Source organism: Haematobia irritans, chromosome 3 (assembly GCF_050003625.1).
Source record: "Haematobia irritans isolate KBUSLIRL chromosome 3, ASM5000362v1, whole genome shotgun sequence".
NCBI lineage: Eukaryota > Metazoa > Arthropoda > Insecta > Diptera > Muscidae > Haematobia > Haematobia irritans.
This window is the reverse complement of record NC_134399.1, coordinates 195983891-196002352: the sequence shown is the minus strand read 5'-3', so window position 1 is coordinate 196002352 and position 18462 is coordinate 195983891. Positions and strand designations below refer to the sequence as shown.

The 18462-nt window shown below is 34.6% G+C and overlaps 1 protein-coding gene across 1 annotated transcript in view; it reads left to right on the top strand.

Annotated features, from left to right (window-relative positions):
- Positions 1-18462, top strand: part of LOC142228963 (uncharacterized) — a 92487-nt gene that overhangs the window by 40761 nt on the left and 33264 nt on the right. Inside the window, exons 11-12 of the mRNA XM_075299487.1 lie at positions 474-1578; positions 9599-10197. Of these exons, the coding sequence (XP_075155602.1) occupies positions 474-1578; positions 9599-10197 (1704 nt within the window). The remainder of the gene's footprint in view (positions 1-473; positions 1579-9598; positions 10198-18462) is intronic.

The following is an 18462-nucleotide window of genomic DNA, read 5'->3' as shown; positions in this document are numbered from 1 at the left end:
ACTTTTTATCTTAATTCAATTAAAAATAAATTGTGGCAGTTAATTGATTAAATTTTCATATTAAATAAATTTTGTTTTATTAGAAATATTTTGGTGATATTATTTTCTGTGTAGTCTATACGAAATTATTTCCCACAAAAATTTCCAATTTTAATTTGAAATATTTTTATATTTGATTAAAATATTAACTGAGATAACTAATATTTTAATTAAAAATGTAAGAACTTTAATGTTTTCTTTTAACTAATTTTTTAGTATCTGTTAAAGTTTTAATTAAAGTTTTAATTAATTACATTTTCAAATTTATTTTTAATTTGGAAATATTTTGATGATATCTTTTCTGTAGATACAAATTTATCGTGTCAATTAATTAATTCAATTGACTATCATTACGATGATTAAACAATTGTCAATTAAAAATCCCTTGAACCGATTAATTTCGTGAGAAATATATTTTTCTTTTTGTATCTTAGTTTACCAGATAGTGTGATATGGTTTGAGCCACCGATAGCATGCCGTTGGGAAACATTACCAGAAACTTTAGAATCCAATATAACAGAAGGCTCAAAACCATCACCGCCATCGACAACCAATGACAATACCACCGAGGATACCCCCATTTCTACTACCACAAATGCAAGCCCTCTGAAAAGTTTATCTCCACGTTTTGCCTCCTCCCCCTCTAAGCTTCGTAAGAAAAGCTCACAAAAATCAGCCACGTCCATTGGTAATTTACCCATACGCGAAATTACCGATTTTGACATGTTTAATATACCGCATGACATTGACATTTATGGGCTTGTTAAGGATTTTATAGTACCTCGTATACCACAAGGATTTTGTGTACGCTTAGACACCCTCCGTTTGAGGCAGGCACGAGAGCAGATACGTAAACGTAAAACCAGCAAACGTTGGAAGACCCCTGGTAGGCTGTTATATTTAGCACGGCCAAAAAATGTTAAATTTACACCAATGCCCATAGTGACAAAGAGTTCCAGTAGCAGTTCAAGTTCCATGGGCAGCACAGCAGGTGCCTCCACAAGCTCTTCAAAGGATTCCAATGAAAAACTGGTGGTAGTGGTTGTCGAGGAAAATCCCGATGATCAACGTAGAGGTAATATGGCCACATGTTATGGAAAATTACTTGAAAAAGTCCATATAACAGAAGATTTTCTCGATATGGATGAGCCCAAAGAGTTTTTCCCCATCATACAATTTGAAAAGGTATTGAAAATAAAACCACCAGCACTCTCACGAGTATCAAGCGATGGTGATGGCAAAGTCGTGATAGCAGATACATTGGATTTGAAAAAACGTCGAACAAGTGAATCGTCTTCCAAGGGTGATAAAGAAAAGCCTGTAAGTCGCAATGACAGTAAGGGTAGCTTAGCAAGTGACAAAAGTTCACAAAGTAAACGTAGTGGCAGTAATGGTGGCAGCCAGAAAGGGAATGGTACAGAGGACTCCAGACGTTCATCACAAGAGAGTTCGAGTGTGGCAGTAAAGCAAGAGGAAAAACAGTCAGCATCTAAAATGGAGAAGGAAACCAAGACCTATATGTTTTCCCAGTTAATTGAGGTGAGCTTAGGCAATGATTTTTATACCGGTGATATGTAATTTTATTAAATTTTGTTGTTCAAAAGAAAAAAATGTTGGAAATAACATAACATTTTAGAATTAGATTTGTTCGAACCTTTGGTACGCATTTAGGCCTTTAAATAGCCGACAAAACCCTCACAGCCTATACGAAAGGGACTCTATACTCAAAAAAAAGTTTACTTGGATCGAAAGATTTTGACCTTCTCTTAAGGATTGATGCGGCTTCTTTAAAATAAAGACATTTTTAGCGATCTATCTGGCCTTAAATCTAGGATCAATAAAATTAAAATTAGGGTTCAGATTTATCGAATTTTCATTTTCTTTTCAAACAAATGCCAGATTAAACTCCTAATTATAGCGGATACCTCAAAGTAAAAATTTTTTCTTAATTCCAAAACAAACTTTAAACCAAAGATGCTAAATCCTCAAAATAAGTCTTAGCCTATATTTGAAGCTTTCTTATCTCAAATCTAAAGATCCAATATTTCAGTTAATTTAAGGACGATTTCTTTAAATCAAAAATATGTTTCTTCATTTTAAGGAAAATTTTCCTTAGTTTAAAGACATGCGACTTTAACGGAGGGACGCAAATTTGCAACACTTATGTCCTAAATTTAACGAAAAAAAATTTGAAGTAAAGATCATAAACTTTGTTTTAATTAAAATGTCATTATTTTAAAGAAATGTGTCCTTAATATTTTGAAAATTGCACATCCTAAAATTTAGGTTGCATAATCTTTAATATCACTTAAATATATTTATCAGTGTACGGTACATTAACCCATTCTCGACGAAACGCCGTCTTTAGATTATCGGCTACATCTATAGAATTTTTTCTCAAAATTTCATTTCTATGGAATTTGTCTCAAAACTAAATATATTTCTATAGAAAATTTTCTAAAAAAAAAAAGTTATCTCAAAATTTTATTTCTATCGAAAATTTTCGCAAATTATTATTTCTATACAAATTTGGTCAAAATTTTACTTCAATAGAAAATTTTCTCGAAATTGTGTTTCAATAGAAAATTTTCCCAAAATTTTATTTCTATGGAATTTGTTTCAAAAATTTATGTCTATAGAAAATTTTCCTAAAATTTTATTTCTATGGAATTGTTCAAAATTTTATGTCTATAGAACATTTTCTCAAAATTTTTATTTCTATACAAATTTGGTCAAAATTGTATGTCTATAGAAAATTTTCTCAAAATTTTAGTTCTATACATATTTGGTCAAAAGTTTAGTTCTACAGAAAATTTTCTCAAATTTGGTCAAGATTTTACTTTTATAGAAAATTTTCTTGAAATTGTGTTTCAATAGAAAATGTTCCCAAAATTTTATTTCTATGGAATTTGTTCAAAATTTTATGTCTACAGAAAATTTTCTCAAAATTTTATTTCTATACAAATTTAGTCAAAAGTTTATTTCTTCAGAAAATTTTCTCAACATTTTATTTCTATAAAAAATTATCTTAAAATTTGATTTCCTTAAAAAGTTATCTCAAAATGTTATTTCTTTAGAAAATTTTGTCAAAAGTTTATTTTTATGGAATTTGTTTAAAAAATGTATGTCTATATATTTTATTTCTATAGAACATTTTCCCAAATTATTATTTCTATACAAATTTGGTCGAAATTTTACTTCTATAGAAAATTTTCTCGAAATTGTGTGTCTATAGACAATTTTCTCAAAATTGTATTTCTATGGAATTTGTTTCAAAAATTTATGTCTACAGAAAATGTTCTCAAAATTTTATTTATATAGAATTTTCTGTCAAAATTTTATGTCTATAGAAAATTTTCTCAAAATTTTATTTCTATACATATTTGGTCAAAAGTTTAGTTCTACAGAAAATTTTCTCAAAATTTTATATTAAAATTTTATGTCTATAGAAAATTTTCTCAAAATTTTATTTCTATAAAATCTCAAAATGTTATTTCTTTAGAAATTTTTCTTAAAATTTTATTTCTATGGAATTTGTTTCAAAAATTTATGTCTATAGAAAATTTTCTCAAAATTTTATTTCTATAGAATTTTTTTGTCAAAAATGTATGCATATTTCTATACAAATTTGTTTCAATAGAAAATTTTCTCAAAATTTTATTTCTATAGAATTTGTTTCAAAAATGTATGTCTATAGAATATGTTCCCAAAATTTTATTTCTATGGAATTTGTTCAAAATTTTATGTCTATAGAAAATTTTCGCAAAATTTTATTTCTATAAAAAATTATCTTAACATTTGATTTCCATAAAAAATTATCTCAAAATATTATTTCTTTAGAAATTTTTCTCAAAAGTTTATTTCTATGGAATTTGTTTCAAAAATTTATGTATATATTTTATTTCTATAGAAAATTTTCCCAAATTATTATTTCTATACTAATTTGGTCGAAATTTTACTTCTATAGAAAATTTTCTCAAAATTGTGTGTCTATAGAAATTTTCTCAAAATTTTATTTCTATGGAATTTTCCCAAAATTTTATTTCTATGGAATTTGTTCAAAATTTTATGTCTATAGAAAATTTTCTCAAAATTTTATATCTATACCAATTTGGTCAAAATTTTATGTGTATAGAAAATTTTCTCAAAATTTTATTTCTATAAAAAATTATCTCAAAATATTGTTTCTTTAGAAATTTTTCTCAAAATTTTATTTCTATGGAATTTGTTTCAAAAATTTAGTCCTATAGAAAATTTTTTCAAAATTTTATTTCTATGGAATTTGTTTCAAAAATTTATGTCTATAGAAAATGTTAATTTTATTTCTATACAAATTTGATCAAAAGTTTATTTCTATAGAAACTTTTCTCTAATTTTATTTCTATAAAAAATAATCTCAAAATTTTATTTCCATAAAAAATTATCGCAAAATTTCTACAAAATTGTTTTTCTATGTTGCGATCCGGTAGAAATGATGCTCCCCGCATCCCTCCCCCCATTTTAAGGTTCAGATCAAAAGCGTAGACAGTGATTGAAGATATTGGGAGTGTGCACAGAAATACGAAAAATGACGAATCATCAAAGAAGGTTAGGTTAGGCTAGGTTAGGTTATGTGGCAGCCCGATGTATCAGGCTCACTTAGACTATTCAGTCCATTGTGATACCACAGTGGTGAACTTCTCTCTTATCACTGAGTGCTGCCCGATTCTATGTTAAGCTCAATAACAAGGGACCTCCTTTTTATAGCCGAGTCCGTACGGAGTTCCACATTGCAGTGAAACTTAGAGAAGTTTTGAAACCCTCAGAAATGTCAGAAACTGGGTTTGAACCCACGACCCTGTGTATACAACGCGGGCATTAACCATTGCACCTCAGTGGCTCGCATCATCAAAGAATAATAGGCGAGACGGTGAGTGAAATGGCAGATTCCGCAACAATCCATGATCGTATACCTGAGGCAGTAAGATGGTCCTGGTAGAATGTGACCCAAAATAAATACCAGAGGGAAATAACTGCTACACCGATGGGGGATGAGAGGACGGAACTGGGCGTATATGGACCTTGATCCAATTCCGATTACCGGGCCACTGTACAATCCTGCGAGAAAAAGTGGTTACCATAACGGAATGTGTTGAAACTTGAACATTTTTGCAGATTGCCGGAGGCCAATGAATGCAAAGCAGACATAAGGGTTATATCGCGAACAGTATTGTAATACAAAAGCATCATCAATGAATATTCAGAAAACGACAGGGTCCGCATCATATGGGTAACGGTACATCCCGGAATAAGAGAAAACGTAAGGGCAAATGAACTGGCGATAAGAAAAATGGTAAATGGGGAAGCGAACTTAGAGAACGCAAAGCCCATAGAGGCAACTCGGCCCGGATTCGATGAACGATCATGGATGACGCATAAAGCGCTGTGGACCAACGCAATGGTCGGAAAAACTATGCGGTAACCCATATAAGAAAAAGTCAGGAGAACTACTCAAAGAGATTAGAAGGAAGGACCGTGGGTATAATGACCAGGTACCTAGAACTGAGAGCACATCTGCGCCAAATAGGAGCAGCTTGTTTTTAGGATAGTGAGACTTTGGAATAATACCTTTGTCACTGACTTGCATTTATTAGGCAAAGAGTTAAATATATCTGTCAAGTGGGAATTCGGGACCGGACCCAGTTTGGAAACAGGGACTGGAAAAAAATTCGTTAGGGACACTGAGTGCTTGGTGTAAAAGAAGGGTACGTTGGAAAAAAGATTTTGAAGCGCACAACAAGCCGAATACTGGCTTCGATGTATGTCAGCCGATATGAGACAGGGCCAACTGAATCCTCTTTTTGGTTTTCAACCTTGCCAAACAATAATTAGTATGAGCAATCGAATAATACGAGTATGCGAATTTAATTATCTTTCGAAAAGTAAAAACAAACATTTAAATTTACATTTTTGTAATTATTTTTGAGGCAGAAAAAATAATAATAAATTATCTTATTTTAATTTATTTCTTTAGTTATTTTAAAATTTCTAATTTTTGTAACATAATTTATTACAAAAATGTAGTATGTATTTATGACGATAATAAACATATTTTTATACCCTCCACCATAGGATGGGGGGTATATTAACTTTGTCATTCCGTTTGTAACACATCGAAATATTGCTCTAAGACCCCAAAAAGTATATATATTCTGGGTCGTGGTGAAATTCTGAGTCGATCTGAGCATATCCGTCCGTCCGTCCGTCTGTTGAAATCACGCTAACTTCCGAACGAAACATGCTATCGGCTTGAAACTTGGCACAAGTAGTTGTTATTGATGTAGGTCGGATGGTATTGCAAATGGGCCATATCGGTCAACTTTAACGTATAGCCCCCATATAAACGGACCCCCAAATTTGGCTTGCGACGCCTCTAAGAGAAGCAAATTTCATCCGATCCGGCTGAAATTTGGTACATGGAAAAATTGGTCCACATCGGTCCATAATTATATATAGCCCCCATATAAACCGATCCTCCGATTTGGCTTGCGAGGCCTCTAAGAGAAGCAAATTTCATCCGATCCGGCAGAAATTTGGTACATGGTGTTAGTATATGGTCTCTAACAACCATGCAAAAATTGGTCCACATCGGTCCATAATTATATATAGCCCCCATATAAACCGATCACCAGATTTGACCATCTGATTCAGTTGAAATTTGGTACGTGGTGTTAATATATGGCCTCAAACTCCCATGCAAAAATTGGTCGAAATCGGTCCATAATTATATATAGCCCCCATATAAACCGATCCCCAGATTTGACCTCCGGAGCCCCTTAGAAGAGAAAAATTCATCCGATTCGGTTGAAATTTGGTACGTGATGTTAGTATATGGTATCCAACAACCATGCAGGAATTGGTTCATATCAGTCCATAATTATATATAGCACCCATATAAACCTATCCCCAGATTTGACCTCCGATGCCTTTTGGAGAAGCAAAATTCATCCGATCTGCTTGAAATTTGGTACGTGGTGGTAGTATATGATATTTAACAACCATGCCAAAAGTGGTCCATATCAGTCAATAATCATATATAGCCCCCATATAAACCGATCCCGAGATTTGGTTTTGGAGCCTCTTGGAGGAGCAAATTTCATCCGAGTCAGTTGAAATTTGGTACATTGTGCTAGTATATGGCCGTTAACAACCATAACTAACTAGGTCCATATCGGTCTATAGTTATATATAGCCCTCAGATAAATCAATCCCCAATCACACAAAAATGGGTCCATATCAAGTTCATAATTCTATATAGCCCCCATATAAGGGACCCCCATATTTCAATTCTGGCTCCCTACGTACCGTGCAAAAGTCCATATCGATTCGTAATTATTTGTAGACTTACCTACACATATTTTTTATACCCTGCTCCACACTGTGGAACAGGGTATTATAAGTTAGTGCATATGCTTGCAACACCCAGAAGGAGATGAGATAGACACATGGTGTCTTTGGCAAAAATGCTCAGGGTGGGCTCTTGAGTCGATATAGCGATGTCCGTCTGTCCGTAAACACATTTTTGTAATCAAAGTCTAGGTCGCAGTTTTAGTCCAATCGACTTCAAATTTGGCACAAGTATGTGTTTTGGCTCAGAATAGATCCCTATTGATTTTGGAAGAAATCGGTTCAGATTTAGATATAGCTCCCATATATGTATATTTCGCCCGATATGGACTTATATGGTCCCAGAAGCCAGAGTTTTACCCTAATTTACTTAACATTTTGCACAAGAAGAACAATTAATACTATAGTCAAGTGTGCCAAATTTTATTGAAATCGATTCAGATTAAGATATAGCTTCCATATATATCTTTCGCCCGATATGGACTAATACGGTCCCAGAAGCCAGAATTTTACCCCAATTTGGTTGAAATTTTGCACAGGCAGTATAATTAGCATTGTAGCTATGAGTGCCAAATTTGGTTTAAATCGGTTCAGATTTAGATATAGCTCCCATATATAGCTTTCGCCCGATTTACACTCATATGACCCCAGTGGCTAATTTTTTGCTCCGATTTAGTTGACATTTTGCACAGGGAGTAGAAGTAGCATTGTTGCTATGCGTGCAAAATTTGGTTGAAATCGGTTCAGATTTAGATATAGCTCCAATATATAGCTTTCGGACGATTTACACTCATATGACCACAGAGGCCAATTTTTTGGTCCGATTTAGTTGAAATTTTGCACAGAGAGTAGAATTAGCATTGTTGCTATGTGCGCCAAATTTGGTTGAAATCGGTTCAGATTTAGATATAGCTCCCATATAAATGTTTTTCTGATTTCGACAAAAATGGTCAAAATACCAACATTTTCCTTGTAAAATCGCCACTGCTTAGTCGAAAAGTTGTAAAAATTACTCTAATTTTCCTAAACTACTAATACATATATATCGAGCGATGAATCATAAATAAACTTTTTTGAAGTTTCCTAAAAATTGCTTCAGATTTAAACGTTTCCCATATTTTTTTACTAACATTGTGTTCCACCCTAGTGCATTAGCCGACTTAAATTTTGAGTCTATAGATTTTGTAGAAGTCTATCAAATTCTGTCCAGATCGAGTGATATTTAAATGTATGTATTTGGGACAAACCTTTATATATAGCCCCCAACACATTTGACAGATGTGATGTGGTATCGAAAATTTAGATCTACAAAGTGGTGCAGGGTATAATATAGTCGGCCCCGCCCGACTTTAGACTTTTCTTACTTGTTTTTGTCTAATGTATACCACGTATGGAATAACTCACAATGTAGAAAACGATTTAAGATACCACAACCCAAGTAATTCGATTGTGGATGACAGTCTTTCGTAGAAGTTTCGGCCTGGCCGAACTTACGGCCATATATACTTGTTGTAATTATTTTTGAGGCAGGAAAAATAATAATAGATTATTTTATTTTAATTTATTTCTTTAATTAGTTTAAAATTTCTACTTTTTGGAACATAATTTATTACAAAAATTTAGTATGTATTTATGGCGATAATAACCATATTTTTAAAAAATAAGATTGTCTATCAAAAGAAGAACTGAAGAAAAAGTTGTGGCCTTTTGTGACTTTCTTATATCCCTTATATACTGTACATGCTGTAATTCTATACGATCGTTTGATCTCTTTTAGAAATTATAATCATATCTAAAATGATATTCATATTTATGTATTTGTTCTCCATTTTTATCTTCTTTTCAATTATCAATTGTATGACAAACAAAACGCAATGGCATTACAAACACTACTTCCATTCACTTACTCAATGCAACAATCATCAATCGTTGTGTACTTCAATCAATGTCAAACGATGGTGCTGAATTAAACACAAAAATCCAATAATTTAAAATTCAAACAACAACGACAACAATAACGAATGAAACTCTCTTGACATTCTTCGTTTAAAAAAAATGTACGCAATTTACCCTCTTTGGTAACTCGCACGCACATTCTTATACAATCATACACTCGATTCTCTCATACAATCATCTCCCCCTCAATGCATTTCTTTGATGAGAGAGCAAATAGGACTTGGATCGTTTGTGTGAATTACAAATGCCAATGCAAGATGAGGCATTGCAAGCACTCTCAGCAAATCTTTTGGGGCAAAAATACAGCCCACAGAATAACAGCAACAACAACAATGAAAGTGCCAATAATGGTGAAGAAGGGGACCCTGATAATGGCACACCAAACACCGGAGGCGAGATATTGGGGGCAGAACAAACTCAGCCTGAGGATACATCAGCAGCTGCTGCCGCTGCAGCTGCTCTTGCCTATTATTCAGGCATATCATTTATGCGTGATTCTGATGTTATGCAAACGCCAGCCGAAGAAGAGGAAAAGGATGATTTGGAAGATGATAGTAGTTCGGATGATGAATACTATGAAGACTATGAGGATGATGATGAATACCTTTTGTATGATACAATGAACGAGGAGAGTGCCACAGGCGTAGGTGGTGTTGGTGCCGCCGGTACTCTGAATGATCCAACAACAACAATAACCACTGATGACAACTTAACATATCGCAGTGATGCAAGTGGCACAAGTGCTGGTGCAGGTGCTAAAGATGATGATGTACGAAAACGTGATGGATGCAGCAACAATACCAGCATGGCTGATGGGTAAGTGACAAATGTCATTCATGAAAAATTAAACACACAAAACTAATGTGAGGGAATTTTATTATGAGTGATAGAAGGACGAACTACTGTCTGGTGTGCAAGTGATAAGAATTTGCTTTGTTATATATTTATTCTATTTTTAGAGAAAATATTTAAGATGACTCGATTTGTTGTGAATAATTTTTGATTTAATTTTTCAGTAGAGACAAAAACTGTTATTAACAAGTATATAAAGCAGTAAGTTCGCCCCGACCGAATCTTAAATACCTACCACCATGAATCAAATATTATAGTTTCCTGTGAAAATTTCAGGGGGATTTGATGACAAGCAGATCAGTTCAACCAGTACACTTCCCGAAAATAAATTCAAAGATTTTACCTATGAAGACTAGATCAGATTCTGGATTTATAAGAACCATATTGTTTGGGTTTAGATGAGTCATAAACATCGTGTGGAAGAAAACGATGAAATAACGCCTTGATTTAAAATCTAACATCTGTAGATTTTTACCCCCATTATTTAAATAATTACCAGAAGTAAAATCGGGAAACTATAACTCAGTTTCAAGCAATTTTCATTATCAGTGCACATGAACCGATATTCACCATTTTCAGCACACCTCTTTATGTTCCTAAAATACTTCTAGATTTAAAATTTCATGTAAATTTGATAAAATCTATGGTTTCTAAAAGCCATAGTTCTAAAATCGGGAGATCGGTCTATTTGGGAGATAAACCAAAACATGGACCAATACACGCCATTTTCGGTTCTCATATTTAAGGTCCTAAAATAGCTCTAGATTTCTCATTTCAGGCAAATTAGATAAAAACTACGGATTCTAGAAGCCTAAAAAATAAAATCATTTCTTGCACACGATTTAAGGTAAAGTGGACAACAATTACGATTTCTACACTGAAAAAAATATTGTCGTGAGAACAAAGATTTCGTGTCTTTAAAATACGAATGCAAATTTTGCTTAGCATAGAAGGGGCATTTCTCTAATATAAAGTTTTTTTCCTTGTCTAAAAGTCGATAAACTTTTCAATGAAGTCGTATTGTCCTTATGATTAAGTGATTTGGCTTAAAAATGGGTATCATAATATGAAAGAAAAAATGTTTGAGCTACGGTCAACTTGACTTTAATAATTCAGAAAAATTCTTTAAATTTAATGAAATTGTCTTTAAATTTGTTGTCTTTTTACATCTTGACTACAAAGCAAAAAATCGTTCAAATATAGGACATGTTTTTCAAAACTTTATTCTAAAGAAGTTTTTTACTTCAAACATAGCATAATTTCTACTGGAAGTTCTAATTTGGAAAATAAAGTTGCCGTTAACTCGTTTTTAAAGGACTTTGATAGCATATGAAGAAAAAAGCTGAGAAAGCGAAAAATTAAAATTTGCTTCCTAGAAGCAAGTACACAAAACCCAAATTTAAAAGAGAATTGTGTCTTAAAAGTATCCTTACTTGTATTCTCCGCTTCTTTGGCTCGGAATCAATACCAAATTTTTTAAAGTAAAGACAAAATCTTTGGAACCGGGCATGCTTTTTTTTTCAGTGTAGAAGCCCAAAAAGTAATATCGGGAGATCGGTCTATTTGATGGCTATATCAAAACATGGACCTATACTCACCATTTTCGGAATACCTTTTTATGGTCCTAAAATACCTCTAGATTTCCAATTTGAGGCAAGTTGGAGAAAAGCTACGGTTTCTATAAGCCCAAGAATAAAATCTGGAGATCGGTCTATATGGAGGCTATATAAAAACATGGTCCGATACTCATCATTTTCAGCACACCTCTTTAGGGTTTTAAAATACCTCTAGATTTCTAATTTCAGGCAAATTGGATAAAAACTACAGATTTCAGACGCCCAAGAAGTAAAAACTGGAGATCGGTCTATATGGGGGCTATATCAAAACATGGACCGATACTCACCATTTTTGGCACACCTCTTTGTGGTCCTAAAATACCTCTAGATTTCCACTTTCAGGCAAATTGGATAGAAACTAAGGTTTTTATAAGCCCAAGACCCCAAATGGGGAGGTCGGTTTATATGGGGACTATATCAAAACTTGGACCGATATAGCCCATCTTCGAACTTGACCTGCCTGCAGCCAAAAGACGAGTTTGTGCGAAATTTCAGCACGATTGCTTTATTATTGAAGATTGTAGCGTGATTACAACAGACAGACAGCCAGACAGACAGACGGATAGACGGGCATGGCTATATCGTCTTAGAATTTCTCCCTGATCAAGAATATATATACTTTATATAGTCGGAAATCGATATTTCGATGTGTTACAAACGGAATGACAAACTTATTATACCCCCGTAATCATTCTATGGTGGTGGGTATAAAAAGGTATTAACTTTGAAGACAAGAAAAGAGACATAACGGCATAATAAGTTCGTCATTCCGTTTGTAACAGGGATCCGGAGCGGTCCATTTTTTTCGCTCCGCTCCGCTCCCGCTCCGGAGAAAAAAAAAACCGCTCCGCTCCTCGCTCCGCTCCGAGAAAAAAAAAATCGCTCCGCTCCGCTCCACGCTCCGCTCCGCTCCTCTTCGAGAAAATTATAGTACAAAAATTGTATTATTTGTTCAATTGAGTTTTATTTTATTTAGAAAAATCGGGCGGTACATATATGGGAGCTATAGCTAAATCTGAACCGATTTCGATGATTTTTTGCACATATAGTTAGTGCCAACTTTGAGTAAGATCGGTTGATAAATAAGGGTTTTATGACCTAATTTGACAAAATCGGGCGATACATATATATGGGACCTATATCTAAATCTGAACCGATTTCGATGAAATTTTCAGACTTAAAGGGTGATACAGAAGATTATTTTGTGCTAAATTTGACGACGATCGGTTAGTAAAAAAAGTGCAACGTGACCCCATTTGTCGAAATCGGGCAATACATATATATGGGAGCTATATCTAAATTTGATCCGATTTCTTCCAAATTCAATAACGTTCGTCCTTGTGCCCAAAAAAACTCCCTGTACCAAATTTCATCAAAATCGGTTAATAATTGCGACCGAAATCCTGTGAACAACAAATACATGGACAGACGGACGGACGCCAAGCACTAGATCGACTCAGGAGGTGATTCTGAGTCGATCGGTATATATTTTATGGGGTCTAAAATCAATATTTCTTGTAGGCACATTTTTTGGCAGATCAAACTTGTTATACCCTAACCACTATGTGGTTTAGGGTATAATGACTTTAAAACAATGTGTTGAAATATTTTATTAATTTTGAAGATTTTTTCAGAAATATTAAATCCATTTTGACTTCATTAAAGGAAGCATTCTAGGAAGCATATGTTAATTTTTCATTTTTTTAGATTTTTTCGTCAGTTGTTATCAAAATCGTTTAAAAACGAGTTAACGAGTTATTTTTTTTCCATATTAAGACTCGACTTCCAGTAGAAATTATGCTATGTTTCAAGTAAAAAGCGTCTTTAAAATAAAGTGTTGAAAAACATGTCTTATTTTTTAACGATTTTTTGCTTTGTAGGCAAGATGCAAAAAGGAAACAAATTTAAAGACAAATTTATTAATTTTAAAGAATTTTTCTTAATTATTAAAGTCACGTTGACCTTACCTCAAAAATTTTATCTTTCATGTTATGATACACATTTTTAAGTAAAATCACTTAATTATAAGGACATTACAACTTCATTCAAAAGTTTATTGCCTTTTGGACAAGAAAACAAGTATATAAAGCACTAAGTTCGGCCGGGCCGAACCTTAAATACCCACCCCCATGAACCAAATATTAGGGTTTCCTTTGAAATTTTAGGAGGGCGTGAGGACTTGAGGACACTTCCCGAAGATAAATTTAAAGATTTCACCTATGAGGACTATATCAGATTCTGGATTTATAAGAACCATTTTTGTTTGAGTTTTAGAGGAATCATTAACATCTTTTGTAAGTGTGCAAGAAAATTATAAAATAGCGTCTTGATTTGAAATCTTAAATATGTAGAAGTAAAATCTGGAAATTTTACATTGAGTTTCAAGCAGTTCAAGTGAAGTCGGTCTATATGGAGGCATTACCAAATGGACCGAGCCTAAAATACCTGAATATTTACAATTTCAGGCAAATCAGATAAAAATTACGGTTTCTAGAAACCCAAGGAGTTAAATCGGGAGATCATTCTTATGGGGGATATACTAAAACATGGACCGCTACTCACCGTTTTCGGCACACCTCTTTATGACCCGAAAATACCTCTAGATTTCCAATTTCAGGCAAATAGGATAAAAACTTCGGATTCTAGAAGCCCAAGAAATAAAATCGGGAAATCGGTCTATATGGGGGCTATACCAAAATATGGACCGATACTCACCATTTTCAGCACACCTCTTTATGGTCCGAAAATACCCCTAGATTTCCAATTTCAGACAAATTGGATAAAAAATACGCTTTCTATAAGCCCAAGGCCCCAAATCGGGAGGTCGTTTTATATGGGGACCATACCAAAACATGGACCGATACTCAAATTTTTGGCACACGTATTTGTGGTCCTACAATACCTCTAGATTTCCAATTTCAGGTAAATTGAATAAAAACTGCGGATTCTATAAGCCCAAGAAGTAAAATCGGGAGATGGGTCTATATGGGGGCTATACCAAAATATGGACCGATACTTACAATTTTTGGCACACGTATTTGTGGTCCTACAATACCTCTAGATTTCCAATTTCAGGTAAATTGAATAAAAACTGCGGTTTCTATAAGCCCAAGAAGTAAAATCGGGAGATCGGTCTATATGGGGGCTATACCAAAATATGGACCGATACTTACAATTTTTGGCACACGTATTTGTGGTCCTACAATACCTCTAGATTTCCAATTTCAGGTAAATTGAATAAAAACTGCGGATTCTATAAGCCCAAGAAGTAAAATCGGGAGATGGGTCTATATGGGGGCTATACCAAAATATGGACCGATACTTACAATTTTTGGCACACGTATTTGTGGTCCTACAATACCTCTAGATTTCCAATTTCAGGTAAATTGAATAAAAACTGCGGTTTCTATAAGCCCAAGAAGTAAAATCGGGAGATCGGTCTATATGGGGGCTATACCAAAATATGGACCGATACTTACAATTTTTGGCACACGTATTTGTGGTCCTACAATACCTCTAGATTTCCAATTTCAGGTAAATTGAATAAAAACTGCGGTTTCTATAAGCCCAAGAAGTAAATTCGGGAGATCGGTCTATATGGGGGCTATACCAAAATATGGACCGATACTTACAATTTTTGGCACACGTATTTGTGGTCCTACAATACCTCTAGATTTCCAATTTCAGGTAAATTGAATAAAAACTGCGGTTTCTATAAGCCCAAGAAGTAAAATCGGGAGTTCGGTCTATATGGGGGCTATACCAAAATATGGACCGATACTCACCATTTTCAGCACACCTCTTTATGGTCCGAAAATACCCCTAGATTTCCAATTTCAGACAAATTGGATAAAAATACGCTTTCTATAAGCCCAAGACCCCAAATCGGGAGGTCGTTTTATATGGGGGCCATACCAAAACATGGACCGATACTCAAATTTTTGGCACACGTATTTGTGGTCCTACAATACCTCTAGATTTCCAATTTCAGGTAAATTGAATAAAAACTGCGGTTTCTATAAGCCCAAGAAGTAAAATCGGGAGATCGGTCTATATGGGGGCTATACCAAAACATGGACCGATACACACACTTTTTGGCACACCTCTTTACGGTCATAAAATACCTCCAGATTTCAAATTTCAGGCAAATTGGATAAAAAATACGATTTATATAAGCCCAAGACCCCAAATCGGGAGGTCGGTTTATATGGGGACTATATCAAAACCTGGGCCGATATAACCCATCTTCGAACTTGACCCGCATGCAGACAAAAGATGAGGTTGTGCAAAATTTCAGCACGATTGCTTCATTATTGAAGACTGTAGCGTGATTACAACAGACAGACAGACAGACGGACAGACAGACGGACATCGTTATATCGTCTTAGAATTTCTCCCTGATCAAGAATATATATACTTTATATAGTCGGAAATCGATATTTCGATGTGTTACAAACGGAATGACAAACTTATTATACCCCTGTCACCATTCTATGGTGATGGGTATAAAAAACTTTATTTTAGAGAAATGCGTCTTCCATGTTAAGCAAAATTTGCATTCTTATTCTAAGGACATGGAATCTTTGACTTCACGACAATATTTTTTGTAGTAGAAAACTAAAAAATTAAATATAAATAAGATCGTTTAATTGCATTTATTTGACGTTCATTACAAACATCTTTGTAGTAATACGGAATGAAATTGATCGAAAGTACTGTTGTTACTTTTACAACACATACAAGATATATATTTTGACATTTGCCGTTTTTGAAAACAATTACTAAAAAACACGTTGTGTTTTCCCCAATGTACGTACGTACAAAAATACATATCATACATTTTAAACGCTTACTCACACTACGCTAAGTACTAGCTAAATTTGAAATTACCTACACAGTGTAATTTCAAAGTTACACATTTCATTCAAGTAATATTTTATTCGGAGCGGAGCGGTTTTTCATTTGGAAACCGCTCCGCTCCCGCTCCGCTCCGGATTTTAGAAATGCCGCTCCCGCTCCGCTCCCGCTCCGGCAAAAAAAGGGCTTGCTCCGCTCCGCTCCACGCTCCGCTCCGCTCCACGCTCCGCTCCGCTCCGCTCCGCTCCGGATCCCTGGTTTGTAACATATCGAAATATCGATTTCCGACTATATAAAGTATATATAATCTTGATCAGGGAGAAATTCTAAGACGATATAAGCATGTCCGTCTGTCTGTCTGTTGTAATCACGCTACAGCCTTCAATAATGGCGCTATCGTCCTGAAATTTGGCACAGATTCGTCTTTTGTTTGCAGGCATTTTAGGTTAGGTTAGATGGGCTATATCGGTCCAAGTTGTGATATAGTTCCCATATAAACCGACCTCCCGAATTGGGGTCTTGGGCTTATAAAAACTGTAGTTTTTATCCAATTTGCCTGAAATTAGAAATATAGAGGTATTTTAGGACCATCAAAAAGGGTACCGAAAATGGTTCCTATCGGTCCATGTTTTAGTATAGCCCCCCTATGGATCGATTTCCCGTTTTTGCTTCTTTGGCGTCTAGAAAATGTATTTTCTATCCGATTTGCCTGAAATTGAAAATCTAGATTTATTTTGGGACCATAAAGAGGTGTGTCGAAAATGGTCCGTATCGGTCCATGTTTTGGTATAGCCCCCATATAGACCGATCTCCCGATTTTGCTTCTTGGTCTTCGAGAAACTGTAGTATCCAACTTGCTTGAAATTGGAAATCTAGAGGTATTTTGGGACCATAAAGAGGTGTGTTGAAAATGGTCCGTATCGGGCCATGGTTTGGTATAGTCCCCATATAGACCGATTGGCCGAATTTGCTTCTTGGGCGTCTAGAAACTGTATTTTCGATCCAATTTGCCTGAAATTGAAAATCTAAAGGTATTTTAGGACCATAAAGAGGTGTTTCGAAAATGGTCCGTATCGGTCCATGTTTTCGTACAATTGCCATAAAGACCGATCTCCCGATGTTTATTCTTGGGCTTCTATAAAGTGTATTTATTACCCGATTTATCTGAAATTGGAAATCTAGAGGTATTTTGGGACCCCAAATATGTGTGCCGAAATTGAAGTGTATCGGTAAATTTTATGGTATAACCCCCATATAGACCGATCTCTCGATTTTACTTCCTGGGCTTCTAGAATCCGTAGTTTTTATCCAATTTGCCGGATATTAGAAATCTAGACGTATATTAGGATCATAAAGAGGTGTGTCGAAAATGGTCCGTATCGGTCAATGTTTTGGTATAGCCCCTATATACGCTGATCTCCCGATTTTACTTCTTGGACTTCTAGAATTCGTAGTTTCCACCCAATTCGTCTGAAAGTGGACTTCTAGAGGTATTTGAGGAACATTAAGAGGTGGTTAGGTTAGGTGGCATCCCGATGTATCAGGCTCACTAATACTATATAATACTATATAATATTCAGTCCATTGTGATACCACATTGCTGAACTTCTCTCTTATCACTGAGTGCTGCCCGTTTCCATCTTAAGCTCAATGACAAGGGACCTCCTCCTGAATTTATTTCGAGGACTTCTGGAATCCTGCTGACCACAAATAGGTCAGCCGAATATGGTGTGTATCGAGCCATGTTTTAACATAG